Source organism: Oncorhynchus tshawytscha, linkage group LG33 (assembly GCF_018296145.1).
Source record: "Oncorhynchus tshawytscha isolate Ot180627B linkage group LG33, Otsh_v2.0, whole genome shotgun sequence".
NCBI classification, from domain to species: Eukaryota; Metazoa; Chordata; class Actinopteri; order Salmoniformes; family Salmonidae; genus Oncorhynchus; species Oncorhynchus tshawytscha.
The window spans coordinates 25,356,602-25,375,531 of NC_056461.1; the positions used below are offsets into that span (position 1 = coordinate 25,356,602).

Here is an 18,930-nt window from a genome sequence, read left to right on the forward strand (position 1 = left end):
AGGGGAGAGAAAGAGAGAGGAGGAAACAAGGACTACAATATTCTTTCCCAGGTCGGGGAGAGCTTAAAGAGGGTGGATAAATGAGATCAAAGAAGATGAGTACGAAACGTGCCATCAGATTGGGTGATGTGTGTGTGTACCCAAGCTTGAACCAATGTGGTATGTGTGTGTACATACATATGCGCTAATTTTCATGCACACCTGGGTGTCTACATCTCTCCTCACCTAAGTAGTGTATCAGGGGTACAGCCATCGTCGTGGGGGATCCAGTAGCCCACCTCCAGGCCCAGACTCAGGTCCATCTCATCAGCCACCCTGAGGGCCAGACTCGCTGCAGCCACAGCATAGGGCTGGGAACAGCACACCAAGCCCTGAGAGAAGTCATGGGACAGGGCATACTCCACACACCACTGGGGCACCTGGGAGAGAGAGGATGAGGGAGAGAGAAAGAGGGAGACTAAGTGAGAGACTGATATACACACAAAGTCAGTGTGTATAGCGTGATAGCCTGTGTGCTTAGTTGCTTGAGTTAGTTCAGCGGTCTGTCTATCTTCAGTGTCTGAATATTGTGTACATTTGGAGGGTCCCTAGCCATATGTGTGTACGAGTGTGAATGTGTGCATCCTATGCCTACCTGTATGTTTGGCATGTTTCCCCACCTTTGCTTTCTCTGGGCTCTTCATCACCAGTGCTAATGTGTGTGCCTATACCTGTGTGCGTGTTTGTATGTGTTTCACATGCCTCTTACCTGTGTGCTCTTGCCTGTGCCACTGGGGGCACTGACCACCACCATGCTATGTGTCTCCAGGTGCTCCAGCAGGCGGTACTTGAGGCTCCACAAGGGAAGCGTTTTCCTCTCCTCCAGCAGAGAGTAGTAGCGTGAAGAGAAGGGCAAGCCATCATACGGGTTCACCTCCAGGTCCCCTAGGCCCCCCTCCTCCCCCTCTCCATCCCCCATCTCATCCTTTAGGTCCCCGGACAGTAGAGAGGACATGGAGAGAGAGTCTAGGGCGGAGGAGGGGCGGAGGGTGGGGGGGGATGTTGTCAAGGGGGTGGCCACAGAGGGTGACGACATCATCGCAGGGTGGGTTGGGGAGAGGGGATGAGGGGTGGTAACGGAGTGACTGGAGATTACCTGGGAAGAGGATCAGAGAAGAGATGTTGTTGTGTTGAAAGTTGTATAGCAAGTTTTAGATTTCACCCAACTTAGTTGATTGACCCCTGTCACTGAAGGAAATGTAATATACAGTATCAGTCAAACGTTTGGACACACCACCTCATTCCAGAATTATTATTATTTATTTTTTTACTATTTTCTACAGAAATAACATATATGGGATCATGTAGTAACCAAAAAAAGTGTTAATCAAAATATATTTTATATTTGAGATTCTTCAAAGTAGCCAGCCTTTGCCTTGATGACAGCTTTGCACACTCTTGGCATTCCCTCAACCAGCTTGATGAGGTAGTCACCTGGAATACATTTAAATTAAAAGGTGCCTTGTTAAAAGTTCATTTGTGGAATTTCTTTCCTTCTTAATGCGTTTCAGCCAATCAGTTGTTTTGTGACAAGGTAGGGGGGTATACATAAGATAGCCATATTTGGTAAAAGACCAAGTCCATATTATGGTGAGAACTGCTGAAATAAGCAAAGAGAAACACGAGTCTATCATTACTTTAAGACATGAAGGTCAGTCAATCCGAAAAGTGTCTAAAACTTTGAAAATTTCTTCAAGTGCAGTCGCAAAAACTATCAAGCGCTATGATGAAACTGGCTCTCATGAGGACTGCCACAGGAAAGGAATACCCAGAGTTACCTCTGCTGCAGAGGATACGTTTATTAGAGTTAACTGCACCACAGATTGCAGCCCAAAGAAATGCTTCACCGAGTTCAACAGACACATCTCAACATCAACAGTTCAAAGGAAACTGCGTGAAATCAGGCCTTCATGGTGGAATTGCTGCAAAGAAACCACTACTAAAGGGCACCAATAATAAGAAGAGACTTGCTTGGACCAAGAAACACAAGCAATGGACATTAGACCGGTGGAAATCTGTCCTTTGGTCTGATGAGTCCAAAATTGAGATTTTTGGTTCCAATCGTGTCTTGTGAGACGCAGAGTAGGTGAACGGATTATCTTTTCATGTGTGGTTCCCACCATGAAACATGCAGGGTGATGGTGCTTTGCTGGTGACACCGTCTGTGATTTATTTAGAATTCAAGGCACACTTAACCAGCATGGCTACCACAGCATTCTGCAGCTATACGCCATCCCATCTGGTTTGCGCTTAGTGGGACTATCATTTGTTTTTCAACAGGACAATGACCCAACACACCTCCAGGCTGTGTAAGGGCTATTTGACCAAGAAGGAGAGTGAATAAGATGTATAAACTGAAGGTAGAAGTCTAAGTGTTTTTTATTAGTTTACTGCAATTGGGGGAAGGGTGGTAGGGATTGCGGGGAATAATAAAGGTATATTCTAAAAAAAAGTACAGTGGGGCAAAAAAGTATTTAGTCAGCCACCAATTGTGCAAGTTCTCCCACTTAAAAAGATGAGAGAGGCCTGTAATTTTCATCATAGGTACACTTCAACTATGACAGACAAAATGAGAGAAAAAAAATCCAGAAAATCACATTGTAGGATTTTTAATGAATTTATTTGCAAATTATGGTGGAAAATAAGTATTTGGTCACCTACAAACAAACAAGATTTCTGTCTCTCACAGACCTGTGACTTCTTCTTGAAGAGGCTCCTCTGTCCTCCACTCATTACCTGTATTAAAGGCACCTGTTTGAACTTGTTATCAGTATAAAAGACACCTGTCCACAACCTCAAACAGTCACATTCCAAACTCCACTATGGCCAAGACCAAAGAGCTGTCAAAGGACACCAGAAACAAAATTGTAGACCTGCACCAGGCTGGGAAGACTGAATCTGCAATAGGTAAGCAGCTTGGTTTGAAGAAATCAACTGTGGGAGCAATTATTAGGAAATGGAAGACATACAAGACCACTGATAATCTCCCTCGATCTGGGGCTCCATGCAAGATCTCACCCCGTGGGGTCAAAATGATCACAAGAACGGTGAGCAAAAATCCGAGAACCACACGGAGGGACCTAGTGAATGACCTGCAGAGAGCTGGGACCAAAGTAACAAAGCCTACCATCAGTAAGTAACACACTACGCCGCCAGGGACTCAAATCCTGCAGTGCCAGACGTGTCCCCCTGCTTAAGCCAGTACATGTCCAGGCTCGTTTGAAGTTTGCTAGAGAGCATTTGGATGATCCAGAAGAAGATTGGGAGAATGTCATATGGTCAGATGAAACCAAAATATTACTTTTTGGTAAAAACTCAACTCATCGTGTTTGGAGGACAAAGAATGCTGAGTTGCATCCAAAGAACACCATACCTACTGTGAAGCATGGGGGTGGAAACATCATGCTTTGGGGCTGTTTTTCTGCAAAGGGACCAGGACGACTGATCCGTGTAAAGGAAAGAATGAATGGGGCCATGTATCGTGAGATTTTGAGTGAAAACCTCCTTCCATCAGCAAGGGCATTGAAGATGAAACGTGGATGGGTCTTTCAGCATGACAATGATCCCAAACACACCGCCCGGGCAACGAAGGAGTGGCTTCGTAAGAAGCATTTCAAGATCCTGGAGTGGCCTAGCCAGTCTCCAGATCTCAACTCCATAGAAAATCTTTGGAGGGAGTTGAAAGTCCATGTTGCCCAGCAACAGCCCCAAAACATCACTGCTCTAGAGGAGATCTGCATGGAGGAATGGGCCAAAATACCAGCAACAGTGTGTGAAAACCTTGTGAAGACATACAGAAAACTTTTGACCTCTGTTGTATACCCTTTGTTGGTAATGACAAAGTATTGAGATAAACTTTTGTTATTGACCAAATACCTATTTTCCACCATAATTTGCAAATCAATTCATTAAAAATCCTACAATGTGATTTTCTGGATTTTTTTTTCTAATTTTGTCTGTCATAGTTGAAGTGTACCTATGATAAAAATTACAGGCCTCTCTAATCTTTTTAAGTGGGAGAACTTGCATAATTGGTGGTATGTGTATATATCTAAATCCAGAAAACCATCAGTATATGGGTATATATATATGGGTATGTACGTGTATGTATATGGATATATGTATTTACCAAAAAAAGATGGGGGATTGGAAATTATGCAGACAATTACATTGATGGAAGCAACAATCTTTCCGCAATATTAAGCTGATCCACCCCATAGAAAAAAAAGAGAGAAAAAAGAAGGAGAGTGATGGAGTGCCTCTACAATCACCCGACCTCAACCCAACCACAGAGTGAAGGAAAAGCAGCCAACAAGCGCTTAGCATATGGGGGAATTCGTTCAAAATGGTTGGAAAAGCATTCCAGCTGAAGCTGGTTGGGAGAATGCCAAGATTGTGCAAAGCTGTCATCAAGGCAAAGGGTGGCTACTTTGACAAATATAAAATATAAAATATATTATGATTTGTTTAACACTTTTTTGGTTACTGCATGATTCCATATGTGATTTTTCATAGTTTTGATGTAAAGAAAAACACTTGAATGAGTAGGTTTTTCCAAACTCTTGACTGGTATTGTATATCATATGTTATTTCAAAAATATGATGTATGATTCTGAGAGAGAAAGTTTGATGTAGTGTAAGAAGCCTCATCGCCTGTGTCCGCTACGGAGCCGCAGTCAAACGACCACCCCTCATCACTGTCAAACGCTCCCTAAAACACTTCTGTGAGCAGGCCTTTCTAATCGACCTGGCCCGGGTATCATGGAAGGACATTGACCTCATCCCGTCAGTTGAGGATGCCTGGTCAATCTTTAAAAGTAACTTCCTCACCATTTTAGATAAGCATGCTCCGTTCAAAAAATGCAGAACTAAGAACAGATATAGCCCTTGGTTCACTCCAGACCTGACTGCCCTCGACCAGCACAAAAATATCCTGTGGCGGACTGCAATAGCATCGAATAGTCCCCGCGATATGCAACTGTTCAGGGAAGTCAGGAACCAATACACGCAGTCAGTCAGGAAAGCTAAGGCCAGCTTCTTCAGGCAGAAGTTTGCATCCTGTAGCTCCAACTCCAAAAAGTTCTGGGACACTGTGAAGTCCATGGAGTACAAGAGCACCTCCTCCCAGCTGCCCACTGCACTGAGGCTAGGTAACACGGTCACCACTGATAAATCCATGATTATCGAAAACTTCAACAAGCATTTCTCAACAGCTGGCCATGCCTTCCGCCTGGCTACTCCAACCTCGGCCAACAGCCCCGCCCCCGCAGCTACTCGCCCAAGCCACTCCAGGTTCTCCTTTACCCAAATCCAGATAGCAGATGTTCTGAAAGAGCTGCAAAACCTGGACCCGTACAAATCAGCTGGGCTTGACAATCTGGACCCTCTATTTCTGAAACTATCCGCCGCCATTGTCGCAACCCCTATTACCAGCCTGTTCAACCTCTCTTTCATATCGTATGAGATCCCCAAGGATTGGAAAGCTGCCGCAGTCATCCCCCTCTTCAAAGGGGGAGACACCCTGGACCCAAACTGTTACAGACCTATATCCATCCTGCCCTGCCTATTTAAGGTCTTTGAAAGCCAAGTCAACAAACAGGTCACTGACCATCTCGAATCCCACCGTACCTTCTCCGCTGTGCAATCTGGTTTCCGAGCCGGTCACGGGTGCACCTCAGCCACGCTCAAGGTACTAAACGATATCATAACCGCCATCGATAAAAGACAGTACTGTGCAGCCGTCTTCATCGACCTTGCCAAGGCTTTCGACTCAATCATCATATTCTTATCGGCAGACTCAGTAGCCTCGGTTTTTTGGATGACTGCCTTGCCTGGTTCACCAATTACTTTGCAGACAGAGTTCAGTGTGTCAAATCGGAGGGCATGCTGTCCGGTCCTCTGGCAGTCTCTATGGGGGTGCCACAGGGTTCAAGCCTCGGGCCGACTCTTTTCTCTGTATATATCAATGATGTTGCTCTTGCTGCGGGCGATTCCCTGATCCACCTCTACGCAGACGACACCATTCTATATACTTTCGGCCCGTCCTTGGACACTGTGCTATCTAACCTCCAAACAAGCTTCAATGCCATACAACACTCCTTCCGTGGCCTCCAACTGCTCTTAAACGCTAGTAAAACCAAATGCATGCTTTTCAACCGTTCGCTGCCTGCACCCGCACGCCTGACCAGCATCACCACCCTGGATGGTTCCGACCTTGAATATGTGGACATCTATAAGTACCTAGGTGTCTGGCTAGACTGTAAACTCTCCTTCCAGACTCATATCAAACATCTCCAATCGAAAATCAAATCAAGAGTCGGCTTTCTATTCCGCAACAAAGCCTCCTTCACTCACGCCGCCAAACTTACCCTAGTAAAACTGACTATCCTACCGATCCTCGACTTCGGCGATGTCATCTACAAAATTGATTCCAACACTACTCAACAAACTGGATGCAGTTTATCACAGTGCCATCCGTTTTGTCACTAAAGCACCTTATACCACCCACCACTGCGACTTGTATGCTGTAGTCGGCTGGCCCTCACTACATATTCGTCGCCAGACCCACTGGCTCCAGGTCATCTACAAGTCCATGCTAGGTAAAGCTCCGCCTTATCTCAGTTCTCTGGTCACGATGGCAACACCCATCCGTAGCACGCGCTTCAGCAGGTGTATCTCACTGATCATCCATAAAGCCAACACCTCATTTGGCCGCCTTTCGTTCCAGTTCTCTGCTGCCTGTGACTGGAACGAATTGCAAAAATCGCTGAAGTTGGAGACTTTTATCTCCCTCACCAACTTCAAACATCTGCTATCTGAGCAGCTAACCGATCGCTGCAGCTGTACATAGTCTATCGGTAAATAGCCCACCCATTTTTACCTACCTCATCCCCATACTGTTTTTATTTATTTACTTTTCTGCTCTTTTGCACACCAATATCTCTACCTGTACATGACCATCTGATCATTTATCACTCCAGTGTTAATCTGCAAAATTGTAATCATTCGCCTACCTCCTCATGCCTTTTGCACACAATGTATATAAACTCTCTTTTTTTTCTACTGTGTTATTGACTTGTTAATTGTTTACTCCATGTGTAACTCTGTGTTGTCTGTTCACACTGCTATGCTTTATCTTGGCCAGGTCACAGTTGCAAATGAGAACTTGTTCTCAACTAGCCTACCTGGTTAAATAAAGGTGAAATAAATAAATAACTATAAAAATAAAAATAAACTTTCACAGGGCAATGTCAACCTTGACTAAATACGTATATAGTAACAGTTGTGCTATACAGAGTGCATCATTTCTAGTGTAGTCACTGACGGCCTAGGAAGTCAGACAGCTTCAGTCAGACAGCACAGAGCAGCTGTAGCTCTGTACAGCAGCTGTGGGCCTGTGCTATCCCATTCACTCCTGGAATGTCTGCATTTGCCCAGTAGGCATTTAGCAATACACATACGACCATTATCACACACAACACAGACTTGCACTTACTGACACATGTAATCACTTATGGTTAACACCCACTCTAGACTGAGGCTGTCTTTGTACATTCACAAGAAATCTCTGAAAAAATGGTATAAGAGTAACTTCACTAAAATGATGGATAAAATAATTTTTATGACTTTAAGATGGATGGGATGGGTACAATATGATTATACTGCATGAAATAAGTAGGCTACGGTTTTTACATAAGGTAATAAGAGCTTGGGTATATTTTGTAATGGGTACACATCAATTGTTATGTCAACAAACGGAAGTGGCAAGAGATTTGGCCTAGCTACACTATATACACAAAAATATGTGGACACCCCTTTAAATTAGTGGATTTGGCCATTTCAGCCACAACCATTACTGACACACACACAGCCATGCAATCTCCATAGACAAACATTGGCAGTAGAATGGCCTTACTGAAGAGCTCAGTGACTTTCAATGTGGCACCCTCATAACCTTTCAAACAAGCCAGTTTGTCAAATTTCTGCTCTGCTAGAGCTGCCCCAGTCAACTGTAACAGGCTGACTACACCGCTCGGGTCACGTGTGCGAGCATTGCAAAATAAATGTAGAAATCTATGCTATTCAATTATTGCACCCACACTGCTCGCGTGCACCAACGAGCGTCTGCGTTGCCAAGAGCTAAAATAGAATTCAGTTCTATTTCTGACGCAGATCGCGCTGCAAGTTCTGCCTCTCCCATCTCCTCATTGGTTTATAGAAGCAGGCACCCACGTGCCATCTCCTCATTGGTTATACCCAGTGGGTGACTGAAAGACGAATGAAGCCAGTGGCGGTAATGCACCCAATTTATGAAAGTTTCCAATTGCAATATAAAGTCAAGAGAAGAAAAAGTCTGGAAGGAGGAGAGATGACTAGAAACGATTCAGTTGACCGTTTTATGTGTGGATTAATTGGCAGAGTAGAGGACCTTGTGCATTTCAGGTAAAATCACAACTCAATGTTTATATCCCAGGACAAATTAGCTAGCAACAGCAAGCTAGCTAAAAAGTACAAATTAGCTAGCAAGTGCAAGCTAGCTAGCTATATTGCCATAAATGTTTCATGCTTTTCGACCTGTCCCCAAATTAATTCAATTGGTTCAGTGTTTGTTTTGATATTTTAACCTACGTGTCATGATCGCATTTGGTGTGGAGGGACAAAATACATTTATGCACGATGGCACATACGCGCAGCCGGTTTGGGTTCCGTGTAAGTGCTGTTATTGTGAAGTGGAAATGTCTAGGGGCAGTGTTGTGTTCGAGACCATCTAAAGTGAGACCGATTCAAGACCCAGACCGGAGCGAATCGAGTCCGAGTCAAGACCAAGACCGGAGGGGGGAGCGAGACTGAGTCAAGACCGAGACCGGGAGGGAGACGAGGGGTCCGAGAACAAGTCAAGACCAAGATCAGAAAAATGCGAGTCCAATTCAAGAACATGATGGTAATTTTGTCAAATAGCCACCATAATAAGAGTTTAAAATGTCCAGTATGTCTGTGTTCATATTTCAGAAGAACACATATGGTTTCTTTAGACATTCAGAATGGTGGGACAAATGCATGCTGAAAGGCAAATTGAGCCACTTTACACATTTAAAAAAAAACACACAAAAAACACTTTAAATGTAATAAAAATATGTATATATTTCACTTTTATTTAACCAGGTAAGACAGTTGAGAACAAGTTCTCATTTACAACTGCGACCTGGCCAAGATAAAGCAAAGCAGTGTGACAAAAACAACAACACAGAGTTAGAAATAAACAAACGTACAGTTTAACACAAAAGAAAATAAAAATAGAAAAAAATTCTATGTACAGTGTGTGCAAATGTAGAAGAGTAGGGAGGTAGTCAATAAATAGACCCAGGAGGCAGAAATAATTACAATTTAGCATTAATACTGGAGTGATAGATGTGCAGATGATGCATGTGCAAGTAGAGATACTGGGGTGCAAAAGAGCAAGAGGGTAAGTAATAATATGGTGATGAGGTAGTCGGGTGTACTATTTACAGATTGACTGTGTACAGGTACAGTGATAGCAGTTTACCTAAGACAGCTGATGCTTAAAGTTAAGGAGGGAGATATAAGACTCCAGCTTCAGAGATTTTTGCAATTCGTTCCAGTCATTGGCAGCAGAGAACTGAAAGGAAAGGTGGCCAAAGGAAGTATTGGCTTTGGGGATGACCAGTGCAATATACCTGCTGGAGAGTGTGCTATGGGTGGGTGTTGCTATGGTGACCAGTGAGCTGAGATAAGGCGGGGCTTTACTTAGCAAAGACTTATAGACGACCTGGAGCCAGTGGGTTTGGCGACGAATATGTAGCGAGGGCCAGCAAACGAGAGCATACAGGTCGCAGTGGTGGGTAGTATATGGGGCTTTGGTAATAAAATGGATGGCACTGTGATAGACTACATCCAGTTTGCTGAGTAGAATGTTGGGGGCTTGAGTGAAGCATGAGTAAAGGATGCTTTGTTTGCGAAATAGGAAGCCGAATCTAGATTACATTTTCGATTGGAGATGCTTAATGTGAGTCTGGAAGGAGAGATTACAGTGTAACCAGACACCTAGGTATTTGTAGTTGTCCACATATTCTAAGTCAGAACTGTCCAGAGTAGGGATTACAGTTGGGTGGGATGGTGCGGGCAGCAATCGGTTGAAGAGCATGCATTTCGTTTTACTAGCATTTAAAAGCAGTTGGAGGCCACGGAAGGAGTGTTGTATGGCATTGAAGCTCATTTGGAGGTTTGTTAGCACAGTGTCCAAAGAATGGCCAGATATATACAGAATGGTGTTGTCTGCGTAGAGGTGAATCAGAGAACCACCAGCAGCAAGAGCGACATTATTGACATATATAGAGAAAAGAGTACTGTCTTTTATCGATGGTGGTTATGATATTGTTTAGGACCTTGAGCATGGCTGAGGTGTTGCTGCAGGGGTGCAAATTTCTGTTTGAAAGAGCTAGCCTTTGCTTTCCTAACTGACTGAGTATATTGGTTCCTGACTTCCCTGAAAAGTTGCATATCGCGGCAGCTATTCGATGTTAATGCAGAATGCCACAGGATGTTTTTGAGTTGGTCAAGGGCAGTCAAGTCTGGGGTGAACCAAGGGCTATATCTGTTCTTAGTTATACATTTTTTGAATGGGGCATGCTTATTTAAGATGGAGAGGAAAGCACTTTTGAAGAGCAACCAGGCATCCTCTACTGATGGGATGAGGTCAATATCCTTCTAGGATACCCAGGTCAGGTTGATTAGAAAGGCCTCCTCGTTGAAGTGAGATTTAAAAAATAATACAAGTATATACAAAATATATATGAAGTTAAACAATATATACAAGGGACGGGACAAGACAATCAAAACAGACATCCCCACTGCTACGCCATCTTGGAAAGAAGACAGCAGGATGATTAGTTAGTCATAAATGATGACTCACCCAAACACAGTAGGGAACAATGAGGGCTAAGGATTTATAAAATAACAAATATTAATAATTATTTTCAATGATGTTCTGATTTAATCTCTTCAGTTTTTGTTAGAAAAGGAAAGTGTTAACACCGAAGATTTAAAAAAAAATATCCAATCAGGATTTTTCTTGGGTGGTCTCTGGGGTGATAAATCTACCTAGCTAAGTCAGCCATTGGCTAGGCCATCAGACGCTTGACATAAGGCATCTGCAATTCAACTGTGCTATAGCAAAATTTTGGAGTGATGGTGGAATCAACCAATCACATTGACCTGTAATGAGTGGGACCATTTTTACAAAAATGTATGGAAACATCTGCCTTCTTGAAGGCGAACAGGCCACCGTACAATAGCAAGAAGTTACATTTTTTGCAATGGGAAGTACTAGTTTCAATTGGGTAATGCTTAGCCTAATGATTGTGTTTTTGAATTCTTATGATTGGGACCTACTAGCTTATTTTGTCTGAGTGAATGAACTGCTTATCCTTTATTAAAGTGACCAGTGATTCCATGACTATGTACAGTGCCTTGGGGATGCGAAAATAGATTTTTTAATGTTTGCTAATTTATAACAAATTCAAAACAGAAATACGTTATTTACTTAAGTATTTAAGTATTCAGACCCTTTGCTATGAGACTCGAAATTGAGCATCCTGTTTCCATTGATCATCCTTGAGATGTTTCTACAACCTGATTGGAGTCCACCTGTTGTAAATTCAATTGATTGGACATGATTTAGAAAGGCACACACCTGTCTATATAAGGTCCCTGTCACACCCTGACCTTAGTTATCTTTGTTTTCTTTATTATTTGGTTAGGTCAGGGTGTTTCAAGGGTGGTTTGTGTAGTTTTTGTATTGCCTAGGGTTTTTTGTATGTTTATGGATTTTCCCTGGTCTAGGTATTTATATATGTCTATGGTTGCCTAGATTGGTTCTCAATCAGAAGCAGCTGTTTATCGTTGTCTCTGATTGGGGACCATATTTAGGTAGCCATATTCCTTGGATAGTTTGTGGGTTGTTATTCTATGTTTAGTTGCCTGTTTGCACTAGTCATACAGCGTCACTGTTCGTTTTGTTGTTTTGTATAGTTTTGTTCAGTGTTCGTTCTTTTCATTAAAAGAGTTATGTACGCTTATCACGCTTCGCCTTGGTCTCCTCATTATGACGACCGTGACAGTCCCACAGTTGACACTGCATGTCAGAGCAAAAACCAAATCATGAGGTCAAAGATTTGTCCTTTAAAGCTCCGAGATAGGATATTGCCGAGGTACAGATCTGGTGAAGGGTACCAAAAAAATGTCTGCAGCATTGACGATCCTCAAGAACACAATGGCCTCATTCATTCTTAAATGGAAGAAGTTTGGAATCACAAAGACTCTTCCTAGAGCTGGCCGTCCAGCCAAACTGAGCAATCGGGGGAGAAGGGCCTTGGTCAGGGAGGTGACCAAGAACCCGATGGACACTGTGATAGAGCTCTAGAGTTCCTCTATCGAGATGGGAGAACCTTCCAGAAGGACAACCATCTCTGCAGCACTCCACCAATCAGGCCTTTATGTTAGAGTGGCCAGATGGAAGCCACTCCTCAGTAAAAGGCGCATGACAGCCGGCTTGGAGTTTGCCAAAAGGCACCTAAAGGACTCTTAGACCATGAGAAACAAGATTATCTGATCTGATGAAACCAAGATTCAACTTTTTGGCTGGAGGAAACTTGGCACCAGTCAGGATTGAGGGAAAGATGAATGGAGCAAAGTACAGAGAGATCCTTGATGAAAACCTGATCCAGAGCGCTCAGGACCTCACACTGGGGAGAAGGTTCACCTTCCAACGGGACAACGACCCTAAGCACACAAAGACAATTCAGGAATGGCTTCGGGACAAATCTCTGAATGTCCTTGAGTAGCCCAGCCAGAACTTGAACTTGAACCTGATCGAACATCTCTGGGAAGACCTGAAAATAGCTGTGCAGCAACACTCCCCATCCGACCTGACAGAGCTTGAGAGGATCTGCAGAGAAGATTGAGAGAAACTCTACAAATACAGGTGTACCAAGCGTGTAGTGTCATACCCAAGAAGACTCTAGGCTGTAATTGTTGCCAAAGGTGCTTCAACAAAGTACTGAGTAAAGGGTTTCAGTTTTTTTTATTTGTAATAAACTTGCAAAAAATATATAAAAACCTCTTTTTGATTTGTCATTATGGGGCATTGCTTTGATGCACCTGTACTGACCTCGCCTTCTGGATGATAGTGGGGAGAAAAGGCCGTGACTTGGATGGTTACCTTTGCTTTCTTGGGTATAGGAACAATGGTGGACATCTTGAAGCATGTGGGGACAGCAGACTGGGATAGGGAGAGTTGAATATGTCCGTAAACACTCAAGCCAGCTGGTCTGCGCATGCTCTGAGGACACGGCTAGGGATACCGTCTGGGCCGGCAGCCTTGCGGGTGTTAACATGCTTAAACGTCTTACTCACGTTGGCCAATAAGAACGAGAGCCCACAGTCCTTGGGAATGGGCCACCTTCGGTGGCACTGTGTTGTCCTCAAAGTTGGTGAAGAAGGTGTTTAGCTTGTCGGGGAGCAAGACGTCAGTGTCCGCGATGTGGCTGGTTTTCCCGATGTGGCTGGTAATCTGTGATTGTCTGGAGTCTCGTGTCTAAGCCATTGAATTGCGACTCCAATTTGTCACTGTACTGACGTTTTGCCTTTTTGATTGCCTTACGTAGGGCATAACTACACTGTATGTATTCAGCCATATTCCCATTCATCTTACCATGGTTAAATGCTGTGGTTCGCGCTTTCCGTTTTGTGCGAAGGCTGCCATCTATCCACAGATTTGGTTTGGGTAGGTTTTAATAGTCACAGTGGGAACAACTACCGTATACACTTCCTGATGAACTTTAGTCACCGTGTCAGTGTAAACGGCAATGTTATTCTCAGAAGCAAGCCGGAACATATCCCAGTCCTCGTGATCAATACAATCTTGATGCATGGATTCCGATTGGTCAGACCAGCATTAAATAGACCTTAGCAAGGCTACTTCCTGTTTGAGTTTCTGCCTACAGGAAGGAAGGAGCAGAATGGAGTCGTGGTCTTATTTGCCAAAGGGAGGGTGGGGGAGGGACTTGTAGCCTTCACGGAAGGGAGAGTAACAGGGGTCGAGAGTTTTTGAAGTGTGAGTACTACAGGCAATATGTTGATAGAACTTTGGTAGTATTTCCCTCAAATTTGCTTTCTCACCAGCTATAATAAATGCAGCCTCGGGATATGTGGTTTCCAGATTGCACAAAGTCCAGAGTAGTTCCGTGAGGGCCGTTGTGGTATCGGCTTGAGGGGGAATATACACGGCTGTGACTATAACTGAAGAGAATTCTATTGGGAGGTAATACGGTCTGCATTTGATTATGAAGTATTCTAGGTCGGGTGAACAAAAGGAATTGAGTTCCTGTATGTTATCACAATCACACCATGAGTAGTTAATCATGATCAATCATACACCTCAACCTTTCTTCCTCCCAGAGTTTGATATAATAATAATAATGCTAAGTTTGTTAGATGCTAGAAGCAGAGCTGCCATGTGTGTCGCGCCAGCTTCACCATCTGGCAGTCCGATGGACTAATCTGGGTTTGGTGGATGGAATAATGGTCTGGGGCTGTTATTCATGGGTCCGGCTAGGCCCCTTAGTTCCAGTGAGGAAAAATCTTAACGCTACAGCATACAATGACATTCTAGACGATCTGTGCTTCCAACTTTGTGGCAACAGTTTGGGGAAGTCCCTTTTCTGTTTCAGCATGACAATGCCCCCGTGCACAAAGCAAGGTTCATGAAGAAATGGTTTGTCGAGATCGGCATGGAAGAACTTGACTGGCCTGCACAGAGCCCTGACCTCAACCCCAACAAACACTTTTTGGATGAATTGGAACACCGAATGCAAGCCAGGCCTAATCGCCTAACCACAGTACCCAACCTCACTAATGCTCTGGTGGCTGAATGGAAGCAAGTCCCCACAGCAATGTTCCAACATCTAGTGGAAAGCCTTCCCAGAAGAGTGAAGGCTGTTATAGCAGCGAAGGGGGGGATCAACTCCATATCAATGCCCATGAGTTTGGAATGAGATGTTGGATGAGCAGGTGTCCACATACACTACATGACCAAAGGTATCTTCTGATCCATAGTTACCTGCAACTCGCCTATGTTTAATGAGCACACTGACATAGGCCTGCATACAAAAACAAAGCATACACAGGGGTTATATTGGCTATGGGGAAAACATTGGAGCTCATCTCATAAGGTGAGTCCATCCATGGGGAAAGAGAGGGGGGGTGGGTTGGTGTTGTTCAACATCATGTGGGAATCACGTGGGAGGGGTCTAATGTCAGCTTGGAGTTTACAGTAGACAATAAGAAACAGCACTGGATGCATGACATCACGTGTTGTAACCATGTTATAACGTTAGTAAACAATGACTAGGTTTTTTTACATCTATTATTTACTATCATGCAAACAAAATCATTGTAATATTGGCATGTAGCCGATTTGGGATTATGTTCAAATGCATCACAACTGTATGGCCATGACAATATATAAGACTGATCTTTATACTGTTTTTGGTAATGAGAAACTACGGATGACGACACCTGTATCAGTCAACTCACAATAACTACAATAACTCCCCCTGCCTTCGTTCTCTTCTTTCCTTATAAGGCCCCTTTCCTGCCCACCTTGAGTCCAGTAGGCCTATATCGACCTGCCAGGAACTACGTGTCAGCTGACAGTCACACACGCACGATAGGAGGTAAATATAATGAAGATCACTGGTAGAGTCGAAAACAACCACGTAGACAAATGCCATTGGCATCTTACCTTCGACACATTTCTCTGGAGTCTCCTAAAATCCTCACCAAGGCGCGGGATATCCAGCAAAACAATATAACCCGCTGAGCTGTCAGTGAAACGTTCTACTGCTCACTGTTGTTGCACACACATTTCTTGGAAGAGACAATAAGCGGATACAATGTTTCATTTTTTTGCAACCATTCACAGATTCTCTCTTCGCTTCTTCTCTGCCTCTGGTTTCTCCGTAACCGTTGACATTAATTAATAAAATAGAGCTCGTCGTCCGCTGTTGATCTATCGAATCGCTTGCCTGGCTAAGCAAACTCCTTGCTCCGGTCAAACGCTTCGCCACGCCCACAGACGTTAGTTTCTGAAGTATGTTGTGAACATAGAGCCACAGAGTTTCTAAACCCAGATGCGCAACATCGCAAGACTTCCGGGAACGCTTGAGAAACAGACCAAACAGACCATTTGCGGTTTGATAAGTCAATGAGAGAAGTGATAGGGTATTCCTTAGTTGTGAATTTTCTCGAAATCTAAAGTCACAACCTAAATTCGAGTCAATGTCTTAAGTATTTGAGCTTGTTATTACTTCAACCTCGTGAGAGTGACAAGGAATGCCATTGAGTTGACGGCTTGCACATGCGTAGTTTGGCGCGAGACTACCCGTTAGACCGGATTACGTGTTTCTACGCATGAGTTTAGCTAGCCAACGTCGCCATGACATCGCATACAAGTGTGATCGGGGATTTCTATTGTAGAAGCAGTTTTAGGCTGTCTTCATGCTGTACTGTCTTCGATCGAGCAGTGTAAGAATTCAATGGCAGTTTCTTTTGCGTTGGGGACAACAGCTAAATTTAACCCTAACCTTAGTCTCCTAACCTGACACGCTAATTCACCTAGCCTAGTGGTTAAGAGTGTTGGGCCAGTAACTGAAAGGGCGCTGGTTCGAATCCCCAAACCGAAGGTGGAAAATTCAGCTTTTCTGCCCATGAGCAAGGTAGTTAACCCCCCAAAACAACTGCTCCCTAGACGTCGATTAAGGCTCTGATTCAGAGGCTTTGGGTTAACTGCGGAAGACACATTTCGGTAGAATGCATTCAGTTGTGCAACTGACTATGTATCCCCTTCTCTAATTCATCTAACCTGCAACATCAGTTATCCTAACCTACTATGTAAACAAAGCATCTCTGTTGAGAAACCATCAGTCTCATAACACCAGAAGTGACCAATGCCAGGTATCCTGATATCAGGGATGAATTACATCATACTGGCCATGTTTCGCCAACTCACTGCGCACAGGTGGAGTCAACATTCAAAGGAGGAGGAGCTGGCTCTTTGTCAGTGGTCAGAAATATTTTGCCAAGCCAAATCTCAAATGTACTCTTAAAGATGCAATATGTAACTTTTTGGGCGACCCGACCAAATTCACATGGAAATTAGTGAATTATAGATTTGTCAGTCAATTAAAGCAAGTCTAAGAAGTGGTAGATGTTCTATGTGCTCTATTTCTTTACTTCCTGTTCTTAAATTTCATGTTTGCCTCTTCTACTTGAGGTTTTGTACACGAGCTTTAAACAGCTAAAAATACAATATTTTTGGTTATGGAAAATATATTTTACAGTGGTTTAGGTGGTACAATGTTTTTCTACACTCTACACTTATTTATTTAGTCAATCTCTGTATAGTGCATCTTTAAGATATTGTATACACTATTAGATTGTAACATTTAAAAAATGTATGAATGTGTTCATTTAATAAATACATTATTATTTTTAGTCCATGGCATATTGTGGAGAATTAGGAGGCAACCCCGGCCGTGACTCGAACCCTGGTCCAGCTACTATCAAGCCAACACCTTTATGCCAAGAGGACCAAACCTCTTGAGGATGTCCCTAGTTGATATCGTTATAATATTTTTTGCACAAATTCGAGATATTAGCCATAATTATTAGATGCATTAAATATGGCCACTAAAGGCCTTTCAAAATGTCTGCCTCTCCACACAAATATATTTTTTTCTCATGTCATTTTTTTTGCATTATCATGTAGGGCTTTGACGTCAATTGATGTATTAATTTGATGTAATAATTGGTGTAGGCCTAATTAGAAAAATTAAGTTGGGGTGGAAATAGGCCTAACAATGTCCAGATAATGACTTGAGTTAAATTCACAGGATCTGTCCAGGTTAAAACGTAATGAGAAATACATGATTAACACATGGTGAGGTCAAGGTCAACCGTGCTCTTGTTATTAATAAGGACAATGAGAACCTTTTAATCATCCCTTGAGCCATTTCTCTATTTATCCTAAGTTCTCTTTTCCTCTTATTACAATAGTTGTTACATAGCCAATACAGGCTGAGTAAAGTCATACATACAAACACACACACACACACACACACACACACACACACACACACACACACACACACACACACACACACACATAATAGATTGTAACGTAATTTTTTTTAATTAATGTGTTAATTTAATGAATAAAGGATTCTTCATAGTCCGTGGCATATTGTGGAGAATTAGGGGGCAACTCCGCCACGACTCGAACCCTGGTCCAGCAGAGGGAGCACACTCCTATCCACATCAACAGGACCACAGCGGAGAAGGTGAAAAGCTTCATCTTCCTCTGCGTACACATCACTGACAATCTGAAATGGTCCACCCACACAGAAAGTGTGGTGAAGAAGGCGCAACAGCGCCTCTTCAACCTCAGGAGGCTGAAGAAATTCAGCTTGACCCCTAAGACCCTCACAAACTTTTACAAATGCAAAATTGAGAACTTCCTGTCGGGCTGTATCACCGCCTGGTACGGCAACTGCAATGCCCGCAACCACAGGACTCTCCAGAGGGTGGTGCGGTCTACCAAATGCATCACCGGGGGCACACTGCCTGCCCTCCAGGACACCAACAGCCCCCAAAGTCACAGGAAGGACAAAAATATCATCAAGGACATCAATCACCCGAGCCACAGCCTGTTCACAACGTTACCATCCAGAAGGCTAGGCCAGTGCAGGTGCATCAAAGCTGGGACGAGAGACTGAAAAACAGCTTCTATCTCAAGGCCATCAGACTGTTAAATAG

The 18,930-nt window shown here is 43.5% G+C and overlaps 1 protein-coding gene across 1 annotated transcript in view; it reads right to left on the reverse strand.

Annotated features, from left to right (window-relative positions):
- Window positions 1-16,443, reverse strand: part of LOC112233456 (ATP-dependent RNA helicase DQX1) — a 29,158-nt gene extending 12,715 nt beyond the window's left edge. Inside the window, exons 1-3 of the mRNA XM_042311384.1 lie at window positions 15,860-16,443; window positions 749-1,135; window positions 226-419 (exon numbers count right to left, since the gene is read on the reverse strand). Of these exons, the coding sequence (XP_042167318.1) occupies window positions 226-419; window positions 749-1,078 (524 nt within the window). The 5' untranslated portion in view covers window positions 1,079-1,135; window positions 15,860-16,443. The remainder of the gene's footprint in view (window positions 1-225; window positions 420-748; window positions 1,136-15,859) is intronic.
- Window positions 16,444-18,930: the final 2,487 nt, after the last annotated feature.